This window comes from Lampetra fluviatilis, chromosome 46 (genome assembly GCF_964198595.1).
Source record: "Lampetra fluviatilis chromosome 46, kcLamFluv1.1, whole genome shotgun sequence".
Classification (NCBI taxonomy): Eukaryota; Metazoa; Chordata; class Hyperoartia; order Petromyzontiformes; family Petromyzontidae; genus Lampetra; species Lampetra fluviatilis.
The window spans coordinates 5,126,364-5,153,190 of NC_136320.1; the positions used below are offsets into that span (position 1 = coordinate 5,126,364).

Here is a 26,827-nt window from a genome sequence, read left to right on the forward strand (position 1 = left end):
CGTTCCAGACGGCCGCAGAAGCGCATCTGAAAGTGCCGCACGATGCGTGTGGAGTTAAACCCACAAACACGTGAGAGAGCTCTAACCCTACAGTGAGCCGGGCGTGTTACACGCACCTTGAATATATCGCAATCTCTGTTTCCAATTGTTTACGTGCGTGGAATGTTAATGTGCCACGTAAATCCCTGAAATTTCGCGAAAAAACTCGCAAATGTGTCTGTATGTTGAACCTCTTTCGAGCCAACCGTACTAATATTTGCTCGTGTCACCAACAAACTCCCCCCCCCCCCCGCCATAAGCACATTCATCTTATACATTTTGTTATTGCTACACGCTTCGTGTAATTTTATTTGTTCGTGCTCATCCTCGGTATTGACAAAAAAAACAACCTGGGCAGTCATCATTCGAGCCCCGCACTCCCCCCCCCCCACCCATGAGAACGCGTAAACAGTGCAAACAAATTATTCTATTGAAAAATGCCCTCAAAGTGAATCAAGTTCCATCGCTCATATCGCCCCCCCCCCCAAACCTCCACCCCCTCCTCGCGAGAATGCTGTGTGTAAGCGCGTGTGTATTTGTTGACATCCTAGCATCATGCTCTTGATGAAACGTAGTTAAATGCTGCCGGGGAAATTGCCGCCGGTGGTGGCATGCCCTTTCCGGGCCTGACAGCTGGGTTATGAGCTGACCTTTCTTACAGCCACTGCTCGTTATGGAAGGGCAAGTGGCGGTGGGTTGACTGGTGCCCTTGCCCACAGGCCTCACAGTAATCTCATCTCTCGCTCGCTCGCTCGCTCCCCAACAGGCCGTCTCCCATCCCGCCCTTGCTTATCACTCTTCCTTCCTGTCTGTCTGTCTGCCTGTTTGCGCGCTTGACTTTGTGCCAGTTTGTCAAGTTTCCCACCTAGAAGTTTGGCGAGTCTCGCCTCCTCTGTCTTTTCATTCCGCGGCTGCTCATTTGTCTGGGTCTGTCTTGGTATGTTTGTCGACGTCTTTTGGGATTCATGGCAGCATTTAAAAAAAATGTTTTACAGGCAGCTGTTTGTGTGTTCGTCACTTCCCCTACCCCCCATGCATTTTTTTCTTTTCAACTTAGTTTTCGTGTATTGTTATATTGCAGCTTATCAATGTATACATGTTTTTTTTTTATCAGCTATGTCTGCGTTTGTGTGCACGTCACGGGCGAGCGGTGGCGCAGTGGTTGGCACGCTGCACATCGAACCCCGACAACCCGAGTTCTATTCGATTCCCGTTCGTGGCTAATGTCAGTGATGAATATCTGAACTCGTCCTGGGCCTCCCCTAGGTCGATTCAGCCTGACTGGGCGTGATGGCGGCCACACCGCCCTCTCGTGCGCCGTAGCGACTTCCATTGGTGCTCGCTTAACAGCGCTCGCCCCAACAATCTGGAAAAGGCTCTATGGGGGATCTTTGTCTTGGTTGCATGTGTGTTATTTTGGACACATCCAGTGCTGAAATTACTCGAGAATTGCATTTGTGAATATGCCAACATATCTTGCCCTTCTGTGCTACAAATAGATATTGCCGAGGACAAATGCATTTTAACGTAACACCCAAGTTAAAATGCATTTTCTCTGTCAATATTAAGCCGCATAATGATCTGGTCAAATCTGTGTTGGTAGGAGTCCTCCACCACTCGACACAGTCAGAAAAGTAAGTTGTCACGCGTACAAGTGTGCAACAACGCGCCAATTATAGCTTGGGCTTATTCACCTGTGAAGTGAAGAACAATGTCACGACAACATGAGCCAACAGATATTTACGTTCCGCTGGAAAACGATGCCAGGCATTTCAGGCCTTGCACTATTGGACAGATGGGACGTAACATCAGCGTAAGACTAAAAGAATGGCAAAGAAACATTACATTCTCTCAAACACAACTGTCGGCAGTGGCAGAACATGCTTGCCAACAAGGACACTCAATTGATTTTGACAACGTTGAAGTGTTGTGTAAAACGAATTATTACTGGCCAAGACTAATTAGTGAATTCATTTAAATTGAGAGCAATACAAGTAATTTTAACTACTCTGACAGCTACAGGCTTAGTGCAGCCTGGAAGCATATTATTAAGTAATACCTAATACATTTTACAATTCCTTATAGAAGAATCACGTACTAATCTTACTTAATTACACCCCCCACTCCTCCGCCTCTGATCTCTACACCTGATTGGGTTCAACGATGGCGTCATCCTGTTGCACTATTTAAGCCCGGAAGCAGGTGGATGGCTTCACAATTCTGACAAATCGCCCGATGATGCTGGATGTAATTTCCAGCGAAACGTCGTACTACTCAAATTGTAATTGTTGTGGATTCTCTCTTCAAATACACCGGTGGGCTGAAGTAGTAACTAATTGCAATTTTGTTTACGTGACAAATCCATTACTGGGGTGGTGGAGGGTTTCGACACATTTATACTTACGCGATCTAACCCAAAAGCCTTTATTATGAATAATATTGGTCGTGAAAGCTTACGTGTTAAACCTTCATAAATTAATTAATGTGTTTCAGAATCCATGCGTATGCTTGCTTTTTCTTCCCTTTTTTAAACTTCTGGGTTTGGCTCTAGTCAATTAAATCTGGCCAACGATTCCGTCCTCACGTCACTCTCATTACGTTGGTTTGCAGTGTTTTTTAGATATATACACATTTGTTTATATTTTATATAAAAAAAATGTTGGCAGAGACCTCAATGGAATGTGATTAAAAACACATTTTGATTGTGACAGATGACGGAACGGATGTTCAAGTTTATTTACAGATGGCATCGTACACCTGACTAATTCCTGAATTACAAACAAAAATAATTCGCCACCTTCATCTCGAACACTGCCTCGTTACAGAAAAAATATACAAGTAGGCCGCCATTGCCCGAGACGGAATCCTGCCGTATATTTGTACGCGTTTAGGAGAGGTGGGACAAAGTCATTGTTATGCAAGTCCAAGTCGAGTCGCAAGTCATCAAATTCATGACTCGAGTCTGACTCGAGTCCAAGTCACATGACTCGAGTCCACATCTCATAGGTGGGACAAAGTCATTGTTATGCAAGTCCAAGTCGAGTCGCAAGTCATCAAATTCATGACTCGAGTCTGACTCGAGTCCAAGTCACATGACTCGAGTCCACATCTCATAGGTGGGACAAAGTCATTGTTATGCAAGTCCAAGTCGAGTCGCAAGTCATCAAATTCATGACTCGAGTCTGACTCAAGTCCAAGTCACATGACTCGAGTCCACACCTCTGGCGTTTAGGCAGCGTTAATGATGAACGTGGTGAGTTTCTTGTGTTTATCCTGGTGCAGCACTGCCATTGCAGTCCTGGAACAATTCATCGGTGATTTATATTTGTTGAAAAAAGAACAAAAATAATTGATGTGCCGTCGTCACTTTTTGCTGGAAGAAGGCCTCGCCCCACACGCCGTGTTGGTTTTTGGGAGGGGGTGGGAGGTCGTTATTTGACCAAACTTCATCATGCTGGTTCATGTGGCTTCGTGAAAGTCATGGGTGGGCCAGGATTGGTGAAGCTATCACTCGCCACCACCGGGGTGGCTGCTCAGAGGTAGGGCGACTCGCATCAGGAAGGATGCGAGTTCTAATCCTGGTCAGGTCCCCTCCATACCACCGGGTTCAAAAGTCAATGGTGGTTGTCCTGTGGATAGACTTGCCCCTGCCACAGAAATGTGGAATTTCCGTGACTGGCTCAGGGCTGGAAACGAGAAGAGCGCCACTTTAATGTGCACATGAGCAGGATGCTGCTTTCAGTTTGACTGCTGTTTTTTCCCTCCTTTTGAAATCCCCACTGTGTTTCGGGTTGTTGAATGACAATAAAAAAACGCTGATATATAACAATAAACACGACCGCTAGCCGTGCCTGTTGCTGGATTCAAAGTGCAGAGTGCTAACCACTCGCCGCCACTCCAGCCGCCGATCACTTTGGACAATGCAGTCCACAGAGCAATCACGAGAGGAAGTCCAGTTGAGCTTGCACGCACGTCTGCCACGAGGTGTTCATGCTCGCCGCCAATACCCAGAGCCAACCTGTGTCAGGGATGAGCCTGAAATCGCTCAGCACGCCTCGTCGATTTCTTCAAGTGACAGTGACCAAATGGATGGACTATAATGAACAGGGAGGCGAGGGGGGTTATTCAAATATGCTTTTGGTAATTGCATTTTCTGTTCTCCACCCCGATAAAAAAAAATCGTACCTGCACGGAACGATTCGCAAGTGCGAGCGTAATCCCAGTTAATGTAATGTTTAACGAACGGCTTTTCCGCAGATGTCATCTGTTTTTGAGTGGCAGGCAGATAAGTCTCGGGAAAGATGCATCCATATGTGCTGTCACTCTCGTGTAAACCCGAGAAAGGTAGAGGCAATGAAAGCGTTTAGTGGTAAATGTCACGACCTGTGCAAAACTGTATTTTCAGACTGCCAGTACACGTCTATATATGTGCCGTAGGACATGAGCGTTTGTTTAACATTCTGGCCAGTACTTTAGGCAGATAGCATGCCACTGGTTTGGTGGGGGTGTCTCCCTCGCGAAGCCTTTATGCACCACTGTGCAGTTATCACAGCAGTTTTATTACAGCTTGACAGAGAGCGGCGTGGTGATCTACGATGGAGACCTCTCTGGCTCACGTGAACACGCGGCTGTGTATTTAGAGCCTCTTGACTCTGTAGCCACCGCTTCTTTGCGAGCGGAAGCCGGAGTGGCCGCGCATGATCTTCATCACGACGAAGCCGTCGCTCTGAACGCACTCGCAATGTTCACCTTCCTCTCTCGGCGGTCCCCCGTCGGGTGAAGAAGGTTCCTCCGCACCACCACCACCACCACCACACGTGCTGCCACCCTCCCTGGTGCGGGTTGGTGACCGGGTGGAGGGGTGGAAGGGCTGCTTCGGGTATATCTTCGCGTGTTACAAAAAATGCGGTAACTTGGAGGCTGTTGTCAATCCACCGCCGGATAAAGGCGTTCGCGGAGCGCGTCGCTTTTGTGTGTTCCTTGACACTGCGCGCACTTCACCACGGCCCGTGCGGCTTGTGAAGAGGGGGGGGGGGGGACCCAGAACCGATGCACAAATCGCTCGCCACTCATGTTCACCATTGCCGGGGCATCAAACTCAGGCCGCCTGTGGATCCATCACCACGGCGCGCGGAGCACCGTGCCGCATCTCCCCCCACGATCGCTCTCGGTCCCACCAACCCCCCCCCCCCGCCCCCCTAAGCGATACCACAGTCCTACGCTACGTACAATTGCAATGGATCTTTCGTCCGTGTGACATGTCTGAACGTCTCTTCGCTCGTAATCCCGGCGAAGAAAAAGAAACCGCAGGAAGTTACTGGCGGGCGGTCCGCGTGAATAGTCGTTGCGCTCGTTGCGTTCGAGGCGCGCGGTGTGGAGCCCTCGGCTCCCACGTCCCGCGTTCAAATCCCTGCAGCGCTCTTCTCAGTGCGAGGCGGTCGATGTGCGCGACACGCGCCGCCGATACGGCACAGATCCCCACACCGAGTAAAGGCACTGTGTGTGTGCGGGGGGGGGGGGTCTCCTTTGTCGGATCGTGTCGTGGCGCGCAAAAAGACACCGCACGCCGCTTGCATGGTCGTGTGCGTCTCTCTCTCCTCTCGCTTCTTCAGCCCCCCCCCACCACGCACCTCTCTCTTTCTCTCCCCTCTCAGCCCGCTTTGGGAATTTTTTCCAAATATTATTTATCTGTTTGTTGTTGTTGTGGCGGGCGCTCGCACAAAAAGCGCGCGACTATGCCGCGTTGCTTTTTTTTTGTATAACACCTTTGTGCGGACTATTCAAGTGACTTGTTGTGAATGCTGTAGATGAACATAGGAAATAGGTCGCCTGTTAAATGACTGTGACGCCAAGTCGCGGTGATTGCGAGGTGTTTGGTTTGATCATTTTAATCCATTTCTGGGATAAGACAAACAAAGTGGCTCTGTAATTGCTCTTTCTTTAATTTGTAGCTTTGTATATTTAATAATAATAATAGGAGTAGTAATGCGTTTGCTAAGTGCTGCCACTCTGCTGAATTTCTGTTGTGCTTCGCAACCGTGTTGCGAGTGAAGCAATTTATGATTGCCACTTTTGCAACTCCTGCAAATCTGTTTGGGGGGCTCGATCCACAGCTGCCCCCCCCCATTCATCGAGAGGGAGGGGCAAGGGGGTGGGGGTTGAGCCCTTACAACTAAAAGTATAGTATATCAAATGAATGCACATGCAAACATTTTATGCATTAGCTCGGCTCCCCCGGGCACTGGAATGGAGTTCTAACGTCTCTGTTCGAAGTTGTGTCGGTGACCACTCTAATGTCAACCAGATTTCACGTTAGTACTAAAATATAATGTTTTAAGTATCGATTATATCTACGTACTATACTAGAAATATATCAAATAAAGATTTTTTAGGGGAAAATCCGCCCATCACATTGCAGAAGTTGGTGAGCTTTGTGGCATCGTGAGACACGGAATCCATTCGGGAATCTCAAAGGACCCCACGTCCGCATGCATCCGAGAATGTCTGCAATAGAACTCGTGATCTTTCAAGTACCCTTCTCGTCTTTACACACGGTGGCGGGTGGGGGGGGGCACTTGCCTCCACACTCTTGATATGAGATTGATATGAGAGTGGTGTTTGTGGCGTGAAATGAAATGCATCCAAATTATTTGAAAAACCTTATTTTTAAAATGACGGAGAAATAATGCAGCCAGTTATTTTACGTGGTCAAATGACTCTCTGATGTATTTTTGGGTTTGTACCCGTGGGTTGTTCATCACGATGTGCGACGTGTTCTGCTGCACGTGCTGGGAGCTATTGTACGCAGCACAACCGCAAAGGACATATGCAGCAGTAATGTGGCCATACACTCATTCGAAGACCCAAATAAACACGTGGGAGTTTTGGTCATTTAAGAGATGTCCATACTTTTGAGGCACCCAGGTCATTGTTCCCATTGTCTACCCATGTGTGCATGGGTCATGCGTAGACAATCTGATATTTGCTACCATTGTACTCATGCCATTTAGTATAAATCTGGAGAGAACAGGTTCATTAACCTCCCGCAGTCATGTTCATTAGCCAGTCGGATTTTCTCTGGTCTGTGCCCATTCTCGGCCTCCCTAATCCGCCAATCTGATGGCCTTGCCACTTGCTCGCCCTTTTCACAATAAGCCTCTTTTGCTTGCTCATCTTTAGCCACCATGCACTGCGGTGCAACAGAAGCAGCTGTTGCGTTAGGGCGGTGTTTCTCAAACTGTTTAGGCCCTCACCCCACGTGAAAACGCATTCAACTTCTCTCTCTAAATACCACTCATACTAAATGATTCATATAACCGGAACATATTTTCTTAAATGCAGCTATCATTTTTTTAGGTGGGCGTCATTTAGACCTTAGGGTTAGGGTATTTTATTCAGGGTCGTTTACCTAACTTCATTTTTTTAATGAAATGTTATAAGTAAAATTTGAATTAATGTTCTCAACAAAATCTCTATAAAGGTTGTCATTATCAACCTGCGTTTGCATCACAGCCCCGCAGACCACGTGGAGGACCGTCACGGACCACCACCGTTGGTGCCGGGGAAACTTCTGTGCTAGACAATAAACCAATAACAGCCTCAACATCGCAGCGAACAAAACTTTTTGACCACGCCACAAATCTACATTAAAAAATTCAGTACACAGTTACATTTTATGTAAGCAGTAAAACATATTTATATCCACTCTTAAATTAGACTGCTCTTGTGTTATTCACTGGTGGTGCGGTGGTTAGTGCACTCTCCCTGTGCTGACAGCAACCTGAGTTAGATTTCCGGCCATGGCAAACATTGATGGAAAGTTTAATCGAAACCGGTCCTGGGCCCCCATCTGAACTTCCACTCTCACCGACCAGTTTGGGGAAGTATGGCCAAACAAACCCCCATGACTAATAACATGGCAAGGAGTAGGTAGATCTTCCTGTAACAGTGGATTGATTACGCTATGTAACGCAATTTTTGTTCCTGAGTGCTAAGTGTTATTTTGTAATTGCTTATGTCTAAAAAGTATAGAAAATGGCTATTATTCCGCACAAACTTTGCTTTTGTGACCAGGACTTTATGTGAACGAAAGACACAAATACACACATTATCTCATTGAAAATAGGTACATTTCAAAATATCACTGTCCTGGTCACAAAAGCAAAGTTTTTGAAGAATTAAAGCCATTTTCTGTACTTTGAGGCATAAGCAATTAGGAAATAACACTTACTACCCAGGAACACATTTTTTTTTTACACAGTGTTATGAGTTGTAAAGCATTATTGTCAATCAATAGAACAGATGCAATTATTGTTTAGTCAATACAACAGTCTTTAAAATGGCAGTGTACAAACTTTTTGCCCACACCACATATACCGTATATTAAAATCCTGCGCTCATAATAATAAGAAAAAATTACCTTTCCATCCACTGCTGATGCGAGATTGGTGACAAGGGATCTAGAACTGGTTTAGCTATCACTCACCACTCATGTTAACAGTGGCCTGGAATCAAACTGGGGTCACCAATGTGCCACCACTCGATCTTAAAGCACAGTACAGTATGTTGTTAAGTGTTACGTAAGCTATAATATGTTTTATATCAGCGATTACATTATTCATAGCCATGGTGTATGCTTCATGTAGTCGCAGCATGACCGTGTATAGCATAAGAGAAGGTTAATATCTGTCAGTAAATGATGACGAAACAAAATTCAAATTATTTGAAAATATCATCGTGGAATTATGTAACATGCTGAATGTGGATTTTTGTTTCTTTGTGAGTTTCACTCCAAAGAGTCAAGCTGCTTCAAGCGAGCCTGTGGCAATGCTTGCTCATCAAAATGAGTCTCTGCTGTGACTACGATGGCATCGGTTTGGAAAAAAATAAAAAATCCAGTGCAATACAGTACGGTAACCTGTTTAAGGTAGTAATAAAAATGACTTTAATTGAAAAATAGTGCCGCTAATTGAACCTTCATCAGCAACACTCTTGGCAACATTATCACTCATTCATATTTCATCACGTATCATCTTGCGATAGTCAAAACACCTCATTAATGCTTGCATCATCGGCACTATGCAATCCGCCTTCATAACCCTCCACCATCTGCTGGAATAATGTCCATTAGACAAATCCTTCTCGTGCTTTCGTTCCTGACAGTGAAAATTACAATCACAATTTATAGCGTGCGCATATTTCACAAATCGGACGCATTTTCTCAATTGAGAACTTGGAAGGCAAGAGCCGGAGCACAGTCCCTTGAATTCCGATTTGAAGGGGCGAGGGCCTGGACGGGCGAGGGCATTAACTCGTGGGGGCATGAGCTGGTGAGGACCTTGAGCTGCTGGTTCAAGGTGGATGGTGATGCATGGATGCTGCTCAGAGGTCGCAACCGGGTACCCGATACCCGTACCCTACCCGATACCCGGCTACCCATACCCGGCCGGGTACGGGTACCCGTTTGCGACCCTGGTGCGGCCGGGTACGGGTAGGCCGTGAGTCACTGGTGAGTCACCGTTTGTCACTCATTTCGGGTAGGGTACGGGTACGGGTAGGGAACAAATATCCATTCCACGGCCGGGTACGGGTACCCATTTGCGACCCTGGTGCGGCTGGGTACGGGTAAGGAATCAAAACCCGTTTGCGACCTCTGATGCTGCTGCCAGTGTACAGCTGGGGTGGAGAGTTCCAGACTGCTGCTGCTGCTGCAAGTGCAGCTACGGAAAAATGCGGCCTAGCTAGGACAGTCCTGGTTCTGGGTACGGTGGGTAGATTATTGGCCGTACTCTGAACAAGAAGAGAACTCCATTCGGCTAGAGCTCTCTTGCAATCGAGTGCAGCTGTTGGTATGCAGCGTGCATGCCAATTGCGTTAAGTACCACACGAGTTGAGCAGTAAGTGTGAAATAAGATGACGCTAGATATTTGAAATTTAACCGAGTGGCTTTCACAGGACTGTTTTTTTTTCACCTCTTAAAATCTGACACTTCTTTCTGTCCACTTTGCCTTGACGACATGCCATGGCTTGCCCTAACCTGGCTTGACCTGCTCTTTTTTTTGCATTTGTGAGACCTTCCCTTTTTATTTAGCCCTCTCCATCGTTACGTGGACAGCGAGAGGGCTTTTGGCGATTGTTGCTCGTCAGAATCGTTATTGAGACTGCCGGAGGAATCCGATGAGCTATGAAGCTCTTTGTCACAGATGTCCAGTTTGGGCGGGTCAGCAAGTTACAACAGCGAACAATACAAACACGATAGGAGTGGAAAATAGTGAACATGGTAAGCAAGTCACTAAATATAAATGATTAATACATAAATTAATTATATAAGTCCAATTTATCAAGGCGTAAGAAACAACAAAAACGGTCCCAGACCACACCAAGACAACACACAGCAGTAGCCCCTCGATTAAATATCACGGTAACATTGAACTATCGCTACGACACAGGTTATGGTCAGAGTTACAAATCACGTGTGTGAGCGTGACATTACTGGAGCGTGCCCGTGGTGGCACTTGATTAAACATTCACGTTACGGCTCGGTTGGCAGGGCCCTGGTCTCAGGAATGATTTGCCTGTGCGACGCAGTTGATTTTGCGCCAATTTCTGTTTGCATCGTCGCTGTGACTTTACTTGTTTTGATTTTGTCGTTTTTGGTGACCCAGGTCACTTGCAAATGAGAGTCAGCTGGGTCCCCCCCCCCGAGTTATTATGATTATCTGGACAAACAAACATAACTTAAATTAATTGGGGTTCTCCCCGCTGGCCAATCTCTCCTTCTCCCCCTCTCTCGCCGTAGCCCTGGAGCAGTCGCACCGCCTGCACACTTCACTACTCAGCCACGCCACTGTCACCCACAGCAGCAAACAAAGTGGGCTGCCCTCTCGGCCTCCTGCGCATGGCGCTTGGAGGGCTGAGAGAAGTTCAGAAAGAGTTCGCGCACGATAAGCGCAATGCTTTTACATAGGGCCCGAGTCTCAAGAGTCCGGCAACTTTGAAAGCCATTTTGTTGAGGAGAGTGGAAGCCATTATGGAAGTGGTTGGGGGAGGGATGCTGTAATTGCCTCATTGCTGCTCCCTAAGCTGTTTCCTGCTAGGGTCCAGAAATGTTGAACACGTGTGCACTCAAAAGAGTCTCCTTGTTGCTTTTCAGGGCCTGAGCACACAGATCAATATGTCGATTCCTTCCAATGCCGTCCTCTCTTTGAGTCAACACTGGCCGCTCGCCAGGGACGGCATCACCGCGTGTGTGGGTGTGTGCTTCCCCGAGACCCCGCTCTGTATTCAGGGTTTGTAGTACGAACGTGTGCGGCTGGGCCAGCGACGCGCGTCTGTGCCGCGCTACGACGTTTGGCTCTCACTCTTAAGAGATCCGCGGGCTTTCTTGCCTTTAATTGCGCGTGATATGTTATTTTACAGCAATTAAACGGACGGGGGGGGGGGAGAAAATTGCAATTTACCACCCCACATCGTACGGTTGTTTGCCCTCACCGCACAGCAATTCCTTTGCTCCCTCTGAGGTGACACATTCAGGGTTGGCTTTCCTTAATTTTTCTTTGCATCGCCACGGCTGAGTGTTGTTGGTGGTGGTGGTTGTTGTTGTTGAAGCAACGAGTGGAGGAAGGCCCAGGCTTTACAGTTGCCCATAAATAAAGGGATTGGACTTGGAAACCGTGTCACATTAATTTCTTCCAATAATATATGGGATACTTTAGGGTTTTGCATTATTCAGCCACCCATCTTGCACGTTGAAAGGTTGTAAATTACCCCAACTGTATCATTTTTATCATCGTGGACGTGATGTATTAAGTATTCAAATGTGTGACTTATTGTCAAATAACGTAAATTTAAGGTGAGCAGAATATTATTACACCATTATTTAAAATTCAGTTTTGTGTGTGTGTATATCTTTGTCGAATGCGTGCTAATCCCTAAGACAGGATGGTGCTTGTTATTACTGTACGCAGGGCTGTCTGTACGTCAACTTACATTTAAATTATTCCAACGGGCTAATTTTTTTTATTTTATTTTAAAATGGCAGTGCAAGAGCATTATGCATAATTGAATCTGCTAAAGCTTGGCCCAATATTGGGATCTGCTAATGAGATGTGGAAGCCTGCAGATTGGAGAAGGCAGTTTTTGTATGAATGCAAGCGAGAGTGGTTCGGCAGCGCATCCTCAAGATCCTGTTTATTTTAGCTCGGCATGTTTCGTAGTGTTAAATATACACACACACACGTGTTCTACAAGAAATGCAGGGACCTACACGGTGCAAATCCCCCATTGTGTTATATTTAGATGGTTTCCAGGTTACCATACACTGCTAAATCGCTAAGAGACCATAAAAATACTCTTGTTTAATTAACCCTTTAGCTGCCATTAAATCCACTCGTATAATAAACACACATACACACACGTACACACACACACGTACAAGTACTTTGTAGTAAATAATATTGTGGCCACTTGACGGTATCGGTGCGGTCACGCCTGTGACTTGTTGGTGAGCATGCTCATGGTAATACGACCCCGGCCACCCAGACTTGAATCCTGGTCATACACACCAGTGCCGGCTGGTATCTAAACCTGGCTTGGGCCTCCCCTAGGTCAACTCGGCCTAAAATTAGTAGCAAGTGCAGTGTGCCTATATCAGTACCCAAAGGTTGCCAGTTTTGTACGGCTGACCACGCGACACCACTCCACTGTGTGCCATGCCGGCTGCCTGCCTTAATAGGTGCTCACAAACAGGTTAAAGTAGAGGCAGCAAGCCCCCCCCCCCCCCTTTGTTATGGACATGGTGTAAGGGAGGCCCTCCTCCACCGTTGGAGTGACAAAGGACCCTACATTATACAAACAGCACACTCCGTCTCTAAGATTAAAACATTTACAGCATACTCCCCTATCCGATGTTTTAACAAAAATAAATACATTATGTTAAGGTGACCTTTCATAATAATATGTGTATTTTGCAAATACCTTTGAAGGTTTTTTTTATAGTTAAGAAATGTGATAATGTACCATACAACTGCAATTAAATGGCAAATGTTAATTACAAAATTTAATATGTGTATTAAATCAATGCGTGTAGTGTGCGATACACAGCACATACATAGCATTTTTCCAATGTAATTAAGGTGCTATTTACATCAGCACAATACTGTATTTAATTCCGATAATCCAACATGTTCATTGACAGCCTCTCTTGTTGTTGTTGCTGCTGTTGTTGTTCCAGGCTCAGATATGACGATCGCATCAAATGGAGCGTCACCTTCGTTGTAGCGAGAAAGGCCTTGAAAGGATCACAGAAGACTTGAGCATACGACTTGAATTGAGCCGCGTGGAGGCTTCACATGGCATAACCATGCCCGAGCGGTGTGTGACATCACAGTCATAATACACTTGGAACGCCTGGATGACACCGCACTGACGTTTGATTGGTGGTGACCGCACAGTAGAGACGGGTCCTGCCCAGCTGTGGTGAGCTCGCTCGCTCGCTCACTCGATAGCTGCTCATCCGGCCGGGTCAGGCCCCGGCTTAAGTGAGTGCCCTGTGGCTCATTTGCGTCCCAGCGAAGACGGGCGACATTGCGAAATGACGTGGAGGGAAACGCACCGCCGCTTGTGATCGCTCAAGTTTCGTATCTTCCCATCGCGGGCAATAACCAAAACACAATCGACGACGACAACAAAACTCGGCAGAGACGCCCAAATGTCGCCGTCAAAATTCAGCAAGTAGCGCGCGACGACGCTATAGACTGCTTTTCCGTTTGACGTTTTGGAGGGGGATCGCGCCGGAAGCCCGTCCGGCGATTGATGCGGCTTCGCTCGACATTTGGAGGCCCCGACGTTGGGGCGAAGAGCGTGGAGGTCCACATGGCCAGGAGGTCGCGTGCCGGATGCCTCTGGACGGTTGAGAAGCCCTCGACGGCTATGCTGTGGACCTGCCTCCTCCTCCTATCTACCTGTAGCAGCATCATGCCGGCAGAAGGTAAAGCCACCTAACGGATACCATTTTCGCGGGAGCCTTGGAAGGACCCTGTCTTGCACAACTGCTAATGAGGCTCACTAATGGGATATTTGAAAAGGTGTTTGATTAAAGAGCACCTTTAATGAACGTGAAATTAATTAAAATGAAAATTAAGTTGTCACACTTTCAAAGGTGGGGCCTATGTATAGGCTCCCATTAGTTTGGTATAAATCACACATACTATTAAAGTGGAATCCCTAATAACAAAAGTCATAATATCAAAACCCGCGGTCTTATTTTTTTTTCCCAATGTCTACCGGTCCTTTGGGGATGCCTGTGTAAGGGCCTGTAATTGCCAAGTGTTAAAAAAAAAAAACCTCATTAAGACAATTAAAAATAGTTGTCTCTCATATTTGCAATACTCATTATAAAACAAACACCACAAATTCTTGTATTGGCTTAATTATGGGGAATTAAGCTTACACAAATGGTCATTAAAATGGTACTCTTCTTTGGTGTGGATTGGAGATATCTGATTTGGATCTTATTACAAACTACGGTTTGATCGTCAAATAATTCCACAATGATATTGTTTTTTAAAAGTTTTTCCCAAAAATTACTTCAATCAACTTTACACATACCAATATCACATGATATACAAAATCTATTGTTCACCTAACTCAGATAACGTTTCCAATCATTTTAAACCTGGCCATGCTGTAGAAGATTAACTAGCTATCAAATGGACCATAAAAATATTCCTATTAATAGGAGCTGTTCAAGCACACACACACTCACGCACGCAGGTTACCAGAATGTGGTAAAGGTTTAAACCTCCTACTTGTGTATCTCTCTGATGGATTTTCGGATTGTTTCTGTGTTGTTGTTGGGCGCGATGGCGATGAGGCCAGCCCTAGTGTTCTTCACTAATTTTCACAGGGGGGTCACTTTCGCCAATAAGACATCACAGTGTGAGGGCCGCTACACATTTTAAACCATTGTTGCGTTTGACAGCTGCACGATGATGGTGATAGGGGGTGTTTTCGCTCGTTGTATATTGTCGGGGGGGGGGGGGGGCGCCAGTGGCCCGCAGGCCTTGCAATGAAGAACGGTGGGCTATATAATGAAGAACGGTGGGCTATATAATCGAGGGAGGATGCGAGCTGCCTCGATTCAGAAGCGAAACGTCGGAGATCACGTTGTTCGACGCGCAGAGGTACAACCCGAAAAACACGCCGGAGAGCCGTAGAGCGGCACAACCGCACGAACACCCGCTGTTGTATTTGTGTGTCTGAACATGAGAACAGTGTGGCCGTGACTATTGTGGAGAAGAGTAGCCCCAAGTATTGTCATGTGATGCTGAACCTTAGGGGCCAGTGGCTGTCCGGGCCAGTCCAGATGAGCATTTAAGTCACAACAATTGCGAGCCTGCGTCGCCCTGGAGAGCAGCATTGATGGACGCGTGAGAATTTGACGCGTGGAATTGTGTAGCCATTGTGTGCAAATGTGAGCTGCTTCAATGTGTGTGTGCACACGCGGGTGCGTGACATTTTTGTTGTCAGTTGGAAACGCATTCACCCAGCCACTGCGTTTCGTGGGCGCTGCTGCCGCGCCGTGCTCGCACGCTGCACTTGCAAAGCGGAGGTGGCGGCTACATCTCCGGGCAACGGAAAATTGACACAATTGGGGCAAGTTTCTTGCCTTACCCTCCAGCGCCCCGCGCACGCCTCTGTCAACCCAGCGGTGTAATTGGGCACACCGCAGTCAATCGATCAGTCAGGTCCACGCGTGGTGGGGTACAAATCTGCGTCCGGCGTGGAAGAGCAGGCCAAATACCCTCGAGAGGGGGATCCCCTGAGCTTTCTGGAGTGGAGACCCTTCCACGAGCAGTGGTGTGAGCTGGCAAATGCAGAGCCGCAACTTTACCCTGACTCCCGTTGCGCAAGGTGCGTACGGAAGCGTGAGGTGCGTGTGTTGGCTCCTGTCCACTCCGTTTGATGAGTCTTGTGAAACATGCAAAACAGTGCCATTGGAAAATATTTTTTTCCCCCTCGATCTTTCACTATTTTTGGACTCTCTCTTCCTCGAACACATGAAAAGTCTCCCGCTAATGATGTCACTCTGCGCATTGTAAATCTTCGGCAAATGCCACGGGTTTGGTCTTGTTGCTCTGACAGCAACCGAGGATTGTGGCCCAAAACTGCCAGGTCTGTTCGCCGGAATTTTATGTCGGGCCATCATTTTTGCGGACGGTGCGAACGCACAACACATCGCTTCCCTCGCCATCGCTACTTTCTTCCCAGCCCAGGAGAAGAATTGGAGGTTGTCGGAAAGTGCAGTTTACCCGCAAAATGAATGAATATAAATACCACTAATCAGTCCTTCAGCTGCTAAAGAATGCATTCTCAAGTAGTGAATCATGTCCCTTAATCCCTCGTGGTTTGGCAGCCCCCCAATCAAGGCCACTGGCTCCTGTGGCCACAGTGCAGGGCGAGATCACGTGTCCACACCTCCAGTCCATGTGGTGTTAGTGAGGCATTCCTACTGCTACTCCCTGCTAGGCCTACCCCAATCACTACCCCTATCACTACCCCTATCGCTACCCCTATCACTACCCAAACCCGTATCACTACCCCTTCCCCTCCTTAACCACTCCCACTTGTTCACCCGTCACCATAACCACACCACCACTTTGAATAATAACCACACGCGTTAGTTCAACCACTCCTCCTCTTACGTACATTTTTATGATTGTTGTAATGCACCCTTGAATACGGCGCTTTATAAATCTATTACAAAACAAGCTTTAGTGTTTCGCAACTGAAATGAAGAATACTTTAGTACGTCTGTTGAACTTCTGTCTCAGCGTACGTAGTCAACCGTGCTCATCGGAGTTGCGGATATTTCACAGTGCTGGAGAAGGGCAAGAAATACATCTAGATGCATTGTCTTGAGCGCTGCATTATGGGTTATTGTTATTGCACAACTGACAAAAGACTGGGGTATTTGCTTGTCCCGCAATAACTGACAAGAGTTCCCAAGACAGCAGCTCTCTCCTCAACAAGGGAGGAGAATCCTGGGAAAAAAACAGAACATGTGGCAACTGGAATAGCGACTGGCGATAGTGTGGCCGTGTCTAGCCCGGAGTGAACGCTGGTGCGTGCACACGGTGAGTCCCACACGCGGAGGGACAGAGTCCACGGATCGTTGACTCCTGAGTTGAATAGCGGCCGTATTGCAGTGCGATGTTTTACTTGACTGGAGGTGGAGCTCCGGTATTTATCAAGCATGTGGGTGAGGACCGAGGCAAGGAGTCATCACTTCACTCCTGAAACTGCCGGGGGGTAGGCGAGCCATAGGGTTCAGTGGGGGGTAGGGGGCTCATCTTATCCTCATAGATATTGGGGCACTATTTGTAGATCCCAGTATCCGTGTTTGTCTGTTAAAATAAGAAAATAACTTCCGGGTAAACTCCCCTTATCTGCGAAATGGGCCACAGAGAGTGGGAAATGTCCATCCCTTTCAGCTGACTGATAGCCGTAAATAATGGGGTGAAATTGCCTCGCAACCCTCCTCTTATCCACAAACACTCTCGGGGGATAACAGGAGATGGTGGTGGCACCTCGCATTAGCCACGGATAAGTGTGCGTATCACATCGAGTGATAATAATATAATGTACAGCTGTTTGTCAATCCGCTGCTGGATGAAGGTTTCCCCGTGTCATTTAGTTCACGGAGGTTGTTTGACCATACTTCACCACGCTGGTCAGTGTGGAATGGGGCCGGGGGGGACTTGGGGAGGCAGGTTCGGTTGAAATATTGCTTGCCACTGATGCTAGCCGTAGCCGGGAATCCGACTCGTAGCGCAGCACGCTTACCACTGCTCCACCCCGAGTGTGCATCGCAGGAGGTTATTAGCCACACTGCTCCACGTATATCTGGGAAATACCTTCGGATAGCAGGAGGAATTTGTCTGCGGATAATAGGCGCTTCAACAAGCGAAATTGCGGCTGAGTTTAATGTGAGTTGTGGACAGCAGAAGGGTGGACAAGATACATTTAATTTGCTACTCGACGCAGGGCACAGCAGTTAACATCTTGGCCAAGTTTCTTAAATCCCCCCCCCCTTCCCCCACCAGCAACCCATGTCCACCCAGCAGTCTAAATGGGTGGGCCGGAGTTTTTATTCGAGCGGCAGGTCGTGCGGTCCGGTCAGGGTGTGCGTCCTGCCACCTCTCTTCCAATGCCTGGTCAGCATTGGAAGAGTAGGCCAAATACACTCGGGCGGTTCTCAAAAGCTCCCTGTAGCAGAGCAGGGCTGCCGGCGTCACAGGGCTCGACTTTAGTTTTAGTTTTACTCAACTTGGCTCTGGAAGCTGTTTGACCCCACGCAACTCTCCACTCTTCTCCTGTCCTCTTGTACTGTTTCTAATTTCTCAGGGTGCATTGGTGAATTCGCGTTGAGCTGCCCTGACTGAGCTTGCACATGGGGGACCAGGAGGTCGCTCTCCGAGCAGGCGATGACAGAGCCGATCAATCTGTCCTGCACGCTCAGAGGTCAATGGTGGTTTCTGCCACGGGCGCTGCGGAGTTGAAATCGTAATATATCGAGCTTCTCCCATTGCCCACTTGTGTGCGTAATGGTTTGATTTATAAAGCGTAATGAGTATAATGCAAAAAAATATATCAAATTCTGCGGTAACTTTGCTCTCAGCCAAGCAATTACAGCACAGTGTTGGTAATAGGTGGTAATGATTATTCTACCTGTAACGGGCAGCGTAGGTCGGTGAATTTAATTTAAATCTGCATAAGTTGAAATGAATCTGTATTTTATTAAGGGCAGTAATGTCGATACAGCATATAAGTGACATTTAAATACAAATTTCGAGAAACCTTACAAAATTGGCACTTAACTGCTTTTGTAGTAGTTAACAGCAATAATGAATGACTTATACTGCAAACATAGTTGTAATATTTAAATCCGTTGACAATACTCGAAATTATAAAATCTCATATTAATTGCGTGCAGTTGATATGCAGGGAGGAGCGGGTGGTGTGGTGGTTCGTGTAACGTGATGCGACTCCCGAGTTGAATCCCCGTCTGTGGCTAACGTCATTGGCGAGTAACAACTGAGCTGGCGTCCAGCACCCTGTCCACGAACGTGGTGAAGTTTGGTGAAACAAAATAGTCATTGTTATGATTCAAATTAATGTAATAATATTACATATGTTCGTATGTTGCACTTCTTTCGCACGGTACGTAGCCAACAGGGATAACCGGAGGTGCGAGGGAAGGACAACGAACTTAACAGATAAAGCAATTATAAATAAATTAGTTTTCAATCTCGATTTAAAAGTGCGCAGCGGCAGTTGCTTCCTAATATCAGAAGGAAGAGCGTTCCAGACGGCCACAGAAGTGCACCTGAAGGCGCGCGATGCGGTGACCGTCTTTGCTCGATGGCTAGTCAAAAGCCGCTGCTGCGAGGATGACCAGAGTTAGCGTGATGATGGTTTATGCTCCTTCACGAGATCAGCGAGGTGTTGTGGCTCATTTGTGGGGAGCGCTTTGTGTGTAATGTGTGCCGCCTTGTCGTCTACTCGTTCGGCAACCAGACGCCAAAGCAGCTCGGCGGGCTCTGGATGGACAGGGTCGGATGTTGCAGCACCCGTTCCGACACGTGCCATGCTTTACGACCATAAAATGCTACTTGAAATTATCAGCTTATTGGCCTGCCAGACTTACATTGACCAGCAGCACTTGTCCAAATGCAGAAACTGGAGCACGGTTGCCCTTCCGATTGGCGAACGGTCATGTTGAACTAAATAATGATTTCTGTAAATAAGAAGGTATAGAGGTTGTAAGATTTAGTAAGGTTGCCAACTCAAACCGATCAAGTTCCCATGGCGACGCCGAGTAATCTGCGAGAGACTTTACGCGTGTGAGCTCATGGGCTTTTTGTCTTACGAAAATGCTCTTTTGCGAGTGATCCGCAGTCATTTGCAGTGCATATGACTGCAAATCTTTAATCCCCACCACCTCTGTTCACCCGGCATGAATGAAAGAGCGGTTAACAGCGGTCGAATTTAATCTCAAACTGAATAAACTAAAACTGCATTGACGCATTGACATATATATGTACGTACCGGGATGCGTATGCAAAGATGGTTTTTCAGGAAGGCACGGTTTTATTCGTTGTGCATCTGGCAACTGAAGGCAGCACTCGAGGAAAGCAATTTTTGATTGTCTCTGAACGACAGTAAATTGGGGGCCCCTTCACGGAGGGCAAGTCACCGATTCAACGAAAGCCAAAGCCAACGCGAGGCTCCTCGCTGCTGCAGCTGCTGCTACCGCGGTGGTGGTAGCGTGACGCTTCGCGACGCCGGACTTGCGACCCGGAGGTCGCCAGTTCGATTCGATTTCCCCGGCGCGCGGCAGTTGAAACGATGGGCGGCGGCGGCGGCAGGTTTTTAAAATCCCCACCGGCGCTACCACCGCCGGCACTGCCACCGCCCCTCTGTCCAGCCAGCGGCAGTGGCGATGGGTAACAGCACAGTGAAGTAGTTGGGCAGGTTGCGTGCGGTGGGGTGAAGTGTGGACACCACTCCAAGCTCGTCCAAAATGCCCGTCCAGTGTGGAGCAGTAGGCAAAAAAAACCATCGAGTTGGAACGCCTTCCGCCAAAGGTTGCTTGAGCAAGCCATTGCAGGGCTGCACCTTTGCCTTTTTGCAATTCACACGGTTGATGGACGAGGGGTGGATTGGGAGTCTGGGTGACTTGCAGGATCAAAGAATGAGAGGTGGTGACAACAGTGCGAGGCAGGGAGGAGGAGCATGAGTGACCAAGACGTTGGCAGGAGAAGGAGGAGGAGGACACTGAGTGAACTGCGGGAGCAAGGAAGGAAAGGGGGGAGGGGGGTCCAAGTCGTCTGTATCGGTTCTCGCCGTCGTGCTGCTCCCAAGTTCTGCGATGTGTTTTCGGGGGTTGCCCCGCTCGTTGTTCAGCACCGATGTCCGACGTTTCGCGACGCGTTGCCGGATGCCGCGCGGTGAAACTGAAACACGCGGTACGCCCTGAAGACGCATCTTGAGGGAGGTCTGATTGGGGCAATGTGGAGGGAAACGGAGGGACTTGGGTGGCAGAGACACGAGAGGATTCACGGAGCGTCGATTCGCATGCAGCCCCCCCCCCCCCCCGTTTCTCACACAGGAGCTCCAAACAGCCACGCGGGAGCTCTGTGCCAGGCAGCTCAGTGGTGGAGCGAGCGACTTGCACTCAAACCGTTTGCGAATTCAAATTCCTGGTTGGCGTTTGACTCGACCCAGCATCCCTCCACGGTCGATAAAACGCGTACCCACTTTGTGGGGAAGTCAAATAGCGGGCGGTTTTCCGATGGTGAGATTCATTCCCCCACCCCTCCATCGTCATAGGAATGTGGAGTTTCCACCACTGGCTCAGGGCAGTAAGCAGGAGATGAGTACCAACGAATACCTCAATGCTCATTCAAGCAGGAGAGAGCTGTGACGTCCATTTGACTGCAATGTAGGTCGTTTGTGTTTCCTGCGTGTCGTTTGTGTTTCCTGCGTGTTGTTCGGCACGTTGTCCGACGTTTCGCTCCACGTTGCCTGGAGAGCTTCTCCAGGAACTGAACTCTTCCTGTGCCCTCCTCGGGTCAAAACCAGCTCCTGAAGAAGATCACAGCGCGAGAACACAGAAAAACACAACGGATATCTTTCCGAACAACACACTGTGCAACCCGGAAGCATATCGGAGATCAATTTTAAAAAGACGAACAAGTTACATCTGGTAATTCTGCCGCTGCCTCAGCAGTGGTGCACAAGCACATATAACAAAAACAACTCCAGCACAGTCGTCAATAACAAAACCTTGTGGCCTTAGATGGAAAACAAGATATATAATAGGCGACATATCGAGCCACGGCCCTTCTTCATAGCACATGACAATCAAATGTAAACGGTCGACTTGTGTCAATTAAAGAGATAGACCGGTATCGTTTTGTTTTATAGTCACGCTAAATCTAGACAGCAGAGCTGACCTCGTAGCAACAGCATTCAATCTGCCACTGCCATAGACAAATACATTTCGGCTGCCACTGAGCATGGACCCAGTGTATTTTGTTTGTCCAGCACAGCAGCAGGGATGCGTGTTTTGTCCTCTTTTATTTTGGGCAAATTGTTTTTTTTATCTGCTGCTTCCGAGACCGAGAGACCGCTTTTCATCCACAGCCACTGTCGGTGAGTGTTTCATTTTGTGCGAGCACGCAGAGGCATGTTTCATCTGCCCTTATTGTTTGTAAATATGTGCTGTCTGCTGTTTGTTTAGGGTCGGACACAATTCATTTGCTACGGCTGGTGGCGGCGGCTGTGGTCAACGCGTGGCCTTGATGCAGCCAGCCGCTTGCCAGGCCGCGCGTGTTCCTCCCAGCGCCAATGTGGACAATCATTTTCTCACGATTGGTGATTTTTTAGTTGTTTTAATAATGGATGTATGTTTTATTGTTGTGTTATTAAAGTGGAGTTCCTGCTCTCTATATATATATCACCTGCGGTACTTTTGGAGGAAAAAAATCTCGCACAGTACACGGCTACTTTATTTGAGTATTGACTTTGTAACAAAACAAACACTTTTTTTTTTAATTCGGAAAAGTGTCGGCATGCCGTGTGTTGTGAACACCACATGTTGTGTGGTGATGGCTTTGCCACTTCATGGCTGCTGGTTTTCTTTACACGGCTATATTAGTTTTTCTTCTCCATGTTAATTTTAAACATTAAATTACTCCTCCGCCTAACGTGAACTGCAACCTCGTAGTAAATTTTAAAATATCACGCTGAGCTTTGACTAGCAATAGGATTACAGGACTTGTCGTGGTCTCGCACTCACACGATCTCAAGCTTGTCACTTATTCTACTCTTTACAGCTTCATTTTTGTGTCCACCACAGGCAGTGGAAATTCCACTTTACTATGGCAGGGGTCAGTCAGCCACGAGTAAAGTCAACTCCTGTAGACTTCCCACAAAGCAGTTCAAATCCTGGTCCGCTGCAACCCTGACCGGGATTTTAATTTTTTATTGTGAGCCACTTACTCGAACCAATGCAGCTCTTAGAACTGGCTTTGCTACAAATGGTTGAATCTAAATTTTCACTTTCCATGATGACAATGTAGAGTCGGTACATTCTCAGTCTACTGCTTGATGAACTGCTGCAATGCCTCATAATCCGGAACCTCCAATCAGCTACGCTGTCAACTCCAGTCCCTTCAAGAATGCAGCTGCGAGGGTCCTGACCCAAACTCCTTGTTCTTGCATCACTTCACCGGTGACCGATCACATTCCTCAATGAATGTACCATCCTCTTCCTGACCTCATTTCACTTCCCCGTATATTCGGACGCTGTTGCTGCTGCTGCTATTGCTGCTGCTGCTGTTGCTGCTGCTGCTGTTGCTGCTGCTGCTGTTGCTGCTGCTGCTGAGCCCCCTAAGTTCCAAGAAGATCACCTGAGGTCCGTGGATTGGGATCTCCTCTGCACCCCCTGAATGCACGGTTGGCTACGTGCAGTGCAAAAGAAGTCCAACGTACACACACGGATGTAGCTCAAGTCCATGGGGCTTCCGTGGCACCTGCACTGCAAAGTGGCTTGAGATGTTATGATGATAGGGGGTATATATGCTTGCATTATTACCACCCCCAAGCCAACATCATCTCTCTCAGGCATGTATGTATGCATGTTGAACTTTCTTTCACACCGTACACAGCCAACCGTGCTTATCTGAGGTGTGGGGGAAGGACAACAAACTAAACACAAAAATCTGCTCAAAAGATACTAAGAGCGTTCTAGACGGCTGCAGAAGTGCATCTGAAAGTGAGCGATGCGGGGACCGTCTTTGTTCGGTGGCCAGCCCAAAGCCACTGTGAGGGTGACCGGAGTTCGCGCTATGCTCCTTCAGCTCCTTGGCGAGATCAGCGACGTATTGTGGCTCATTTGTGGCAAGCACTTTGTGTGTAGTGAGTGTGCAATGTGATGCAAGAGTCCTTCTGGCTCCTGCACACAAACTGATTTCTGCACTCCATCTCCATGATTTCACATCCTCTCAGGCACGGTTCCCACCTTTTAGCTGCAACTCCATTGTTAGTCTCCACCGCCGTCCCTTACAGAGTTGCGCCCTGCCCAAGGCCACTTGCCTTTCTTAAGTCAGCAAGATGCCTCGATTCATCGTCGGGGCGCAGCGGTGCCGCAGTGGTCCGCGCGCTGCACTCTGAACCCGGCCAACATCGGTGGCGAGCGCGACGTCCGATCCAGTCGTGCGTCGCACCACGCTGTCGACCAGCTCGCACCGACGAACGCGGTGAAGCGTGGTCAGACAGCCCTCCCTGCCACCGCCAACGGCGTTGGGAAGGCTCCATCCAGCAGTAGACTGACGAAGAGGCTGCCATCGTCATCAAACGGTGCAGAAAGCAACCGTGCCAGAAGTGACAGCTGCTGCTGTTAATACCGCAGGAGAGATTTGTATGCAGATGCACACGCACGCACCAGCGCGCGCGCACTCGCTCCCTCGCTCCCTCGCTCGGTCGCTCGCTGGCACGTACAACCCGCGCACGCAGCGGTGAGCGTTGCAGGTCGCGGAGAGAGACGCAGGCGGGCGGCGGGCTGCTGGCGCCGCAGGGGCGTCCCCGGTGCCGCGCGGTCTGCAAGCGCCAGCGTCGCTTGCGTCGGCGTGGCCACAAGCGTGGCGGCCGTGTGTGTATGTGTGTGTGTCAGTTGTGGAGAGAGTGGAGAGTTTCCCATACCTGGGCAGTGTGCTCATGACCGGCTCCGGTTTGACAGCAGAGGTCTCACTTCGAATCAGTCGAGCGGCATTATCTTTTCATCGGTTGCGTAACGCTGTGTGGAAGCTACCTGGTCTGTTGCTCCACACGAAGCTTCAGGTCTTCTCGGCCACAGTCATTCTCTCCCTTCTCTACGCTTGCGAAACGTGGACCCCCCCTAATTGAACATCTTCGCTGGTTAGAAACATTTAGGCTGGGCTGCCTACGATCCATCCTGGGTTTAACCAGGCTGGATTGTGTGAGGAGCTCACAAATCCTTGAAAGATCTGGACAAAGTCCCATCGGTGAGCTACTTCGGCAGGCAAGGCTGCGTTGGCTAGGCTATGTAGCCCGCATGCCCAGCCACCACATGCCGAAACAGCTTTAGTTCGGCCGGATCGAGGGGGCTAAATGGATGCTGCACGGGCTAGAGAAGAAATGGAGTGATGTGTTACAGGAGGATGTGGGGCTAGAGAAGAGATGGAGTGATGTGGTACAGGAGGATGTAGAACTGAGTGGAACTGCCGATGACTGGTACAAGCGGTGTCAAGATTGGCCTCTGTGGAGGAGGCTCGTGAAGGACGTTACTGGGCAGTTAGAGGAAGTCGCCCTCCAACAACAAAAGAGGGCGGAGGAGTGACGCTCACAACAACGAGTGGAGCGCCGGGAGACTAAAGCACTGCAAGTTGGCACAGTAGGGGGCACAGGTGGTGCATCAGCCAGTCATCTCAGTCAGTCGACCCGTGGCACCTGCTGGGTCTGCCCCGTGACCTCCTGCTAGTGAGCGTTCGACACTTCACGTGGCCTCAAGGTGCACATGGCCTGGCACAAGCATCGTGGTGATGTCACCGCCACTTAGTGGCGAATGGCGGTTGTTGTTGTGTCACCCTGGGGACGTTGGTGGGTGTCCCAGCTAGCGAATGCTTCTTCCCACTGGTTATTGGTTACATTACAGATACCATAGCCCCCCCCCCCCGCCCAATCCCAACTTGTCACGGATAAGTGGAGCTCTACCACACTATAATTATGTTAAATCTAAGCAACGGATGGCTACCGACTCAGTTCTGAGCCCGCTGTTTGTGCGCCACTCACCATTTAACGGTTCCGTCAGCAGAACGATCATCATTTGTCACCTTCGGGAACTGGGAGAAAAAAATACACTAACCAGCAGGATGTTGTACAAGATGTTGTTGGTGTCTCTTAGACATATCTAAACGCCTTGGGGTGTCTGGACACCCACAGCACCCGGAGTAACCGTGCCCCATGTGCGCGCACACACACACACGTGGTGTGCAGCGGTGTCTGTGTGCGCGTGAGCGGCGCTCGCAATCACGAAAACCTAGGCAGTCGTAATTCGTTGAATTCACCGAGGGCGTTGAATCGCTTGAATGCTCGCTTGCCTATACGGCACAAGCGCAAGGTGCTATTGCGCCAGCTTGATAGGGGGTGTCAGTGCCGTGCACCGATTGCACACGCGTGTGCACACGCGTGTGCTCGTGTTTGTACAAAGGTGTGTCGGAGGCAGCTGGCCCCTTTTTGGCTGCGTTTATTTTCTTCCCTCTCCGAGCGAGGAGTGTTGTTTTTACTTAACCTTCTTCCCAGGATAGGTCTCACACAGCCAGCAAACGACGGCTAAATTTGGAGCTTGCAGCACGGAGGGCTCTCATTTTACTTAAAGCCTAAAACAGGGGCATCTCTCTCTCTATATATACACACACATATATATTTCCAGTACAGTAAGATCCGCCAGCATCTATCCACTGCTGGATGACAGCCTCACCCATGGCCCGGCACGTGAGCTGATCTCTTGCCCACACATTCTTTCTGGTGTGGGCTTCCATCGCACATCTCATTCGTCGGTCATCGTTCCCCGTTCGTAGTTCGTTGGACTCAAACACATGAAATGTTTATGTTGGGGAAGTGGACCAGAAGGTAAATCACTCTCGAATTTCATCTTTTTTTTTTAAATGCCTGATGGTAGCGCCCGGCGAGGTTTTGCACG

The 26,827-nt window shown here is 48.5% G+C and overlaps 1 protein-coding gene across 21 annotated transcripts in view; it reads left to right on the forward strand.

Annotated features, from left to right (window-relative positions):
* LOC144947689 (adhesion G protein-coupled receptor L2-like) overlaps window positions 1-26,827 on the forward strand; it is a 343,364-nt gene that overhangs the window by 76,177 nt on the left and 240,360 nt on the right. For 20 of the 21 annotated variants that reach the window (XM_078876983.1, XM_078876984.1, XM_078876969.1 and 17 more), the window contains exon 2: window positions 13,271-14,026. In XM_078876983.1, the coding sequence (XP_078733109.1) occupies window positions 13,852-14,026 (175 nt within the window). In that variant the 5' untranslated portion in view covers window positions 13,271-13,851. Of the gene's footprint in view, window positions 1-13,270; window positions 14,027-15,567; window positions 15,694-26,827 lie in introns of those variants that run through there. The other variant, XM_078876979.1, reaches the window with a different exon arrangement.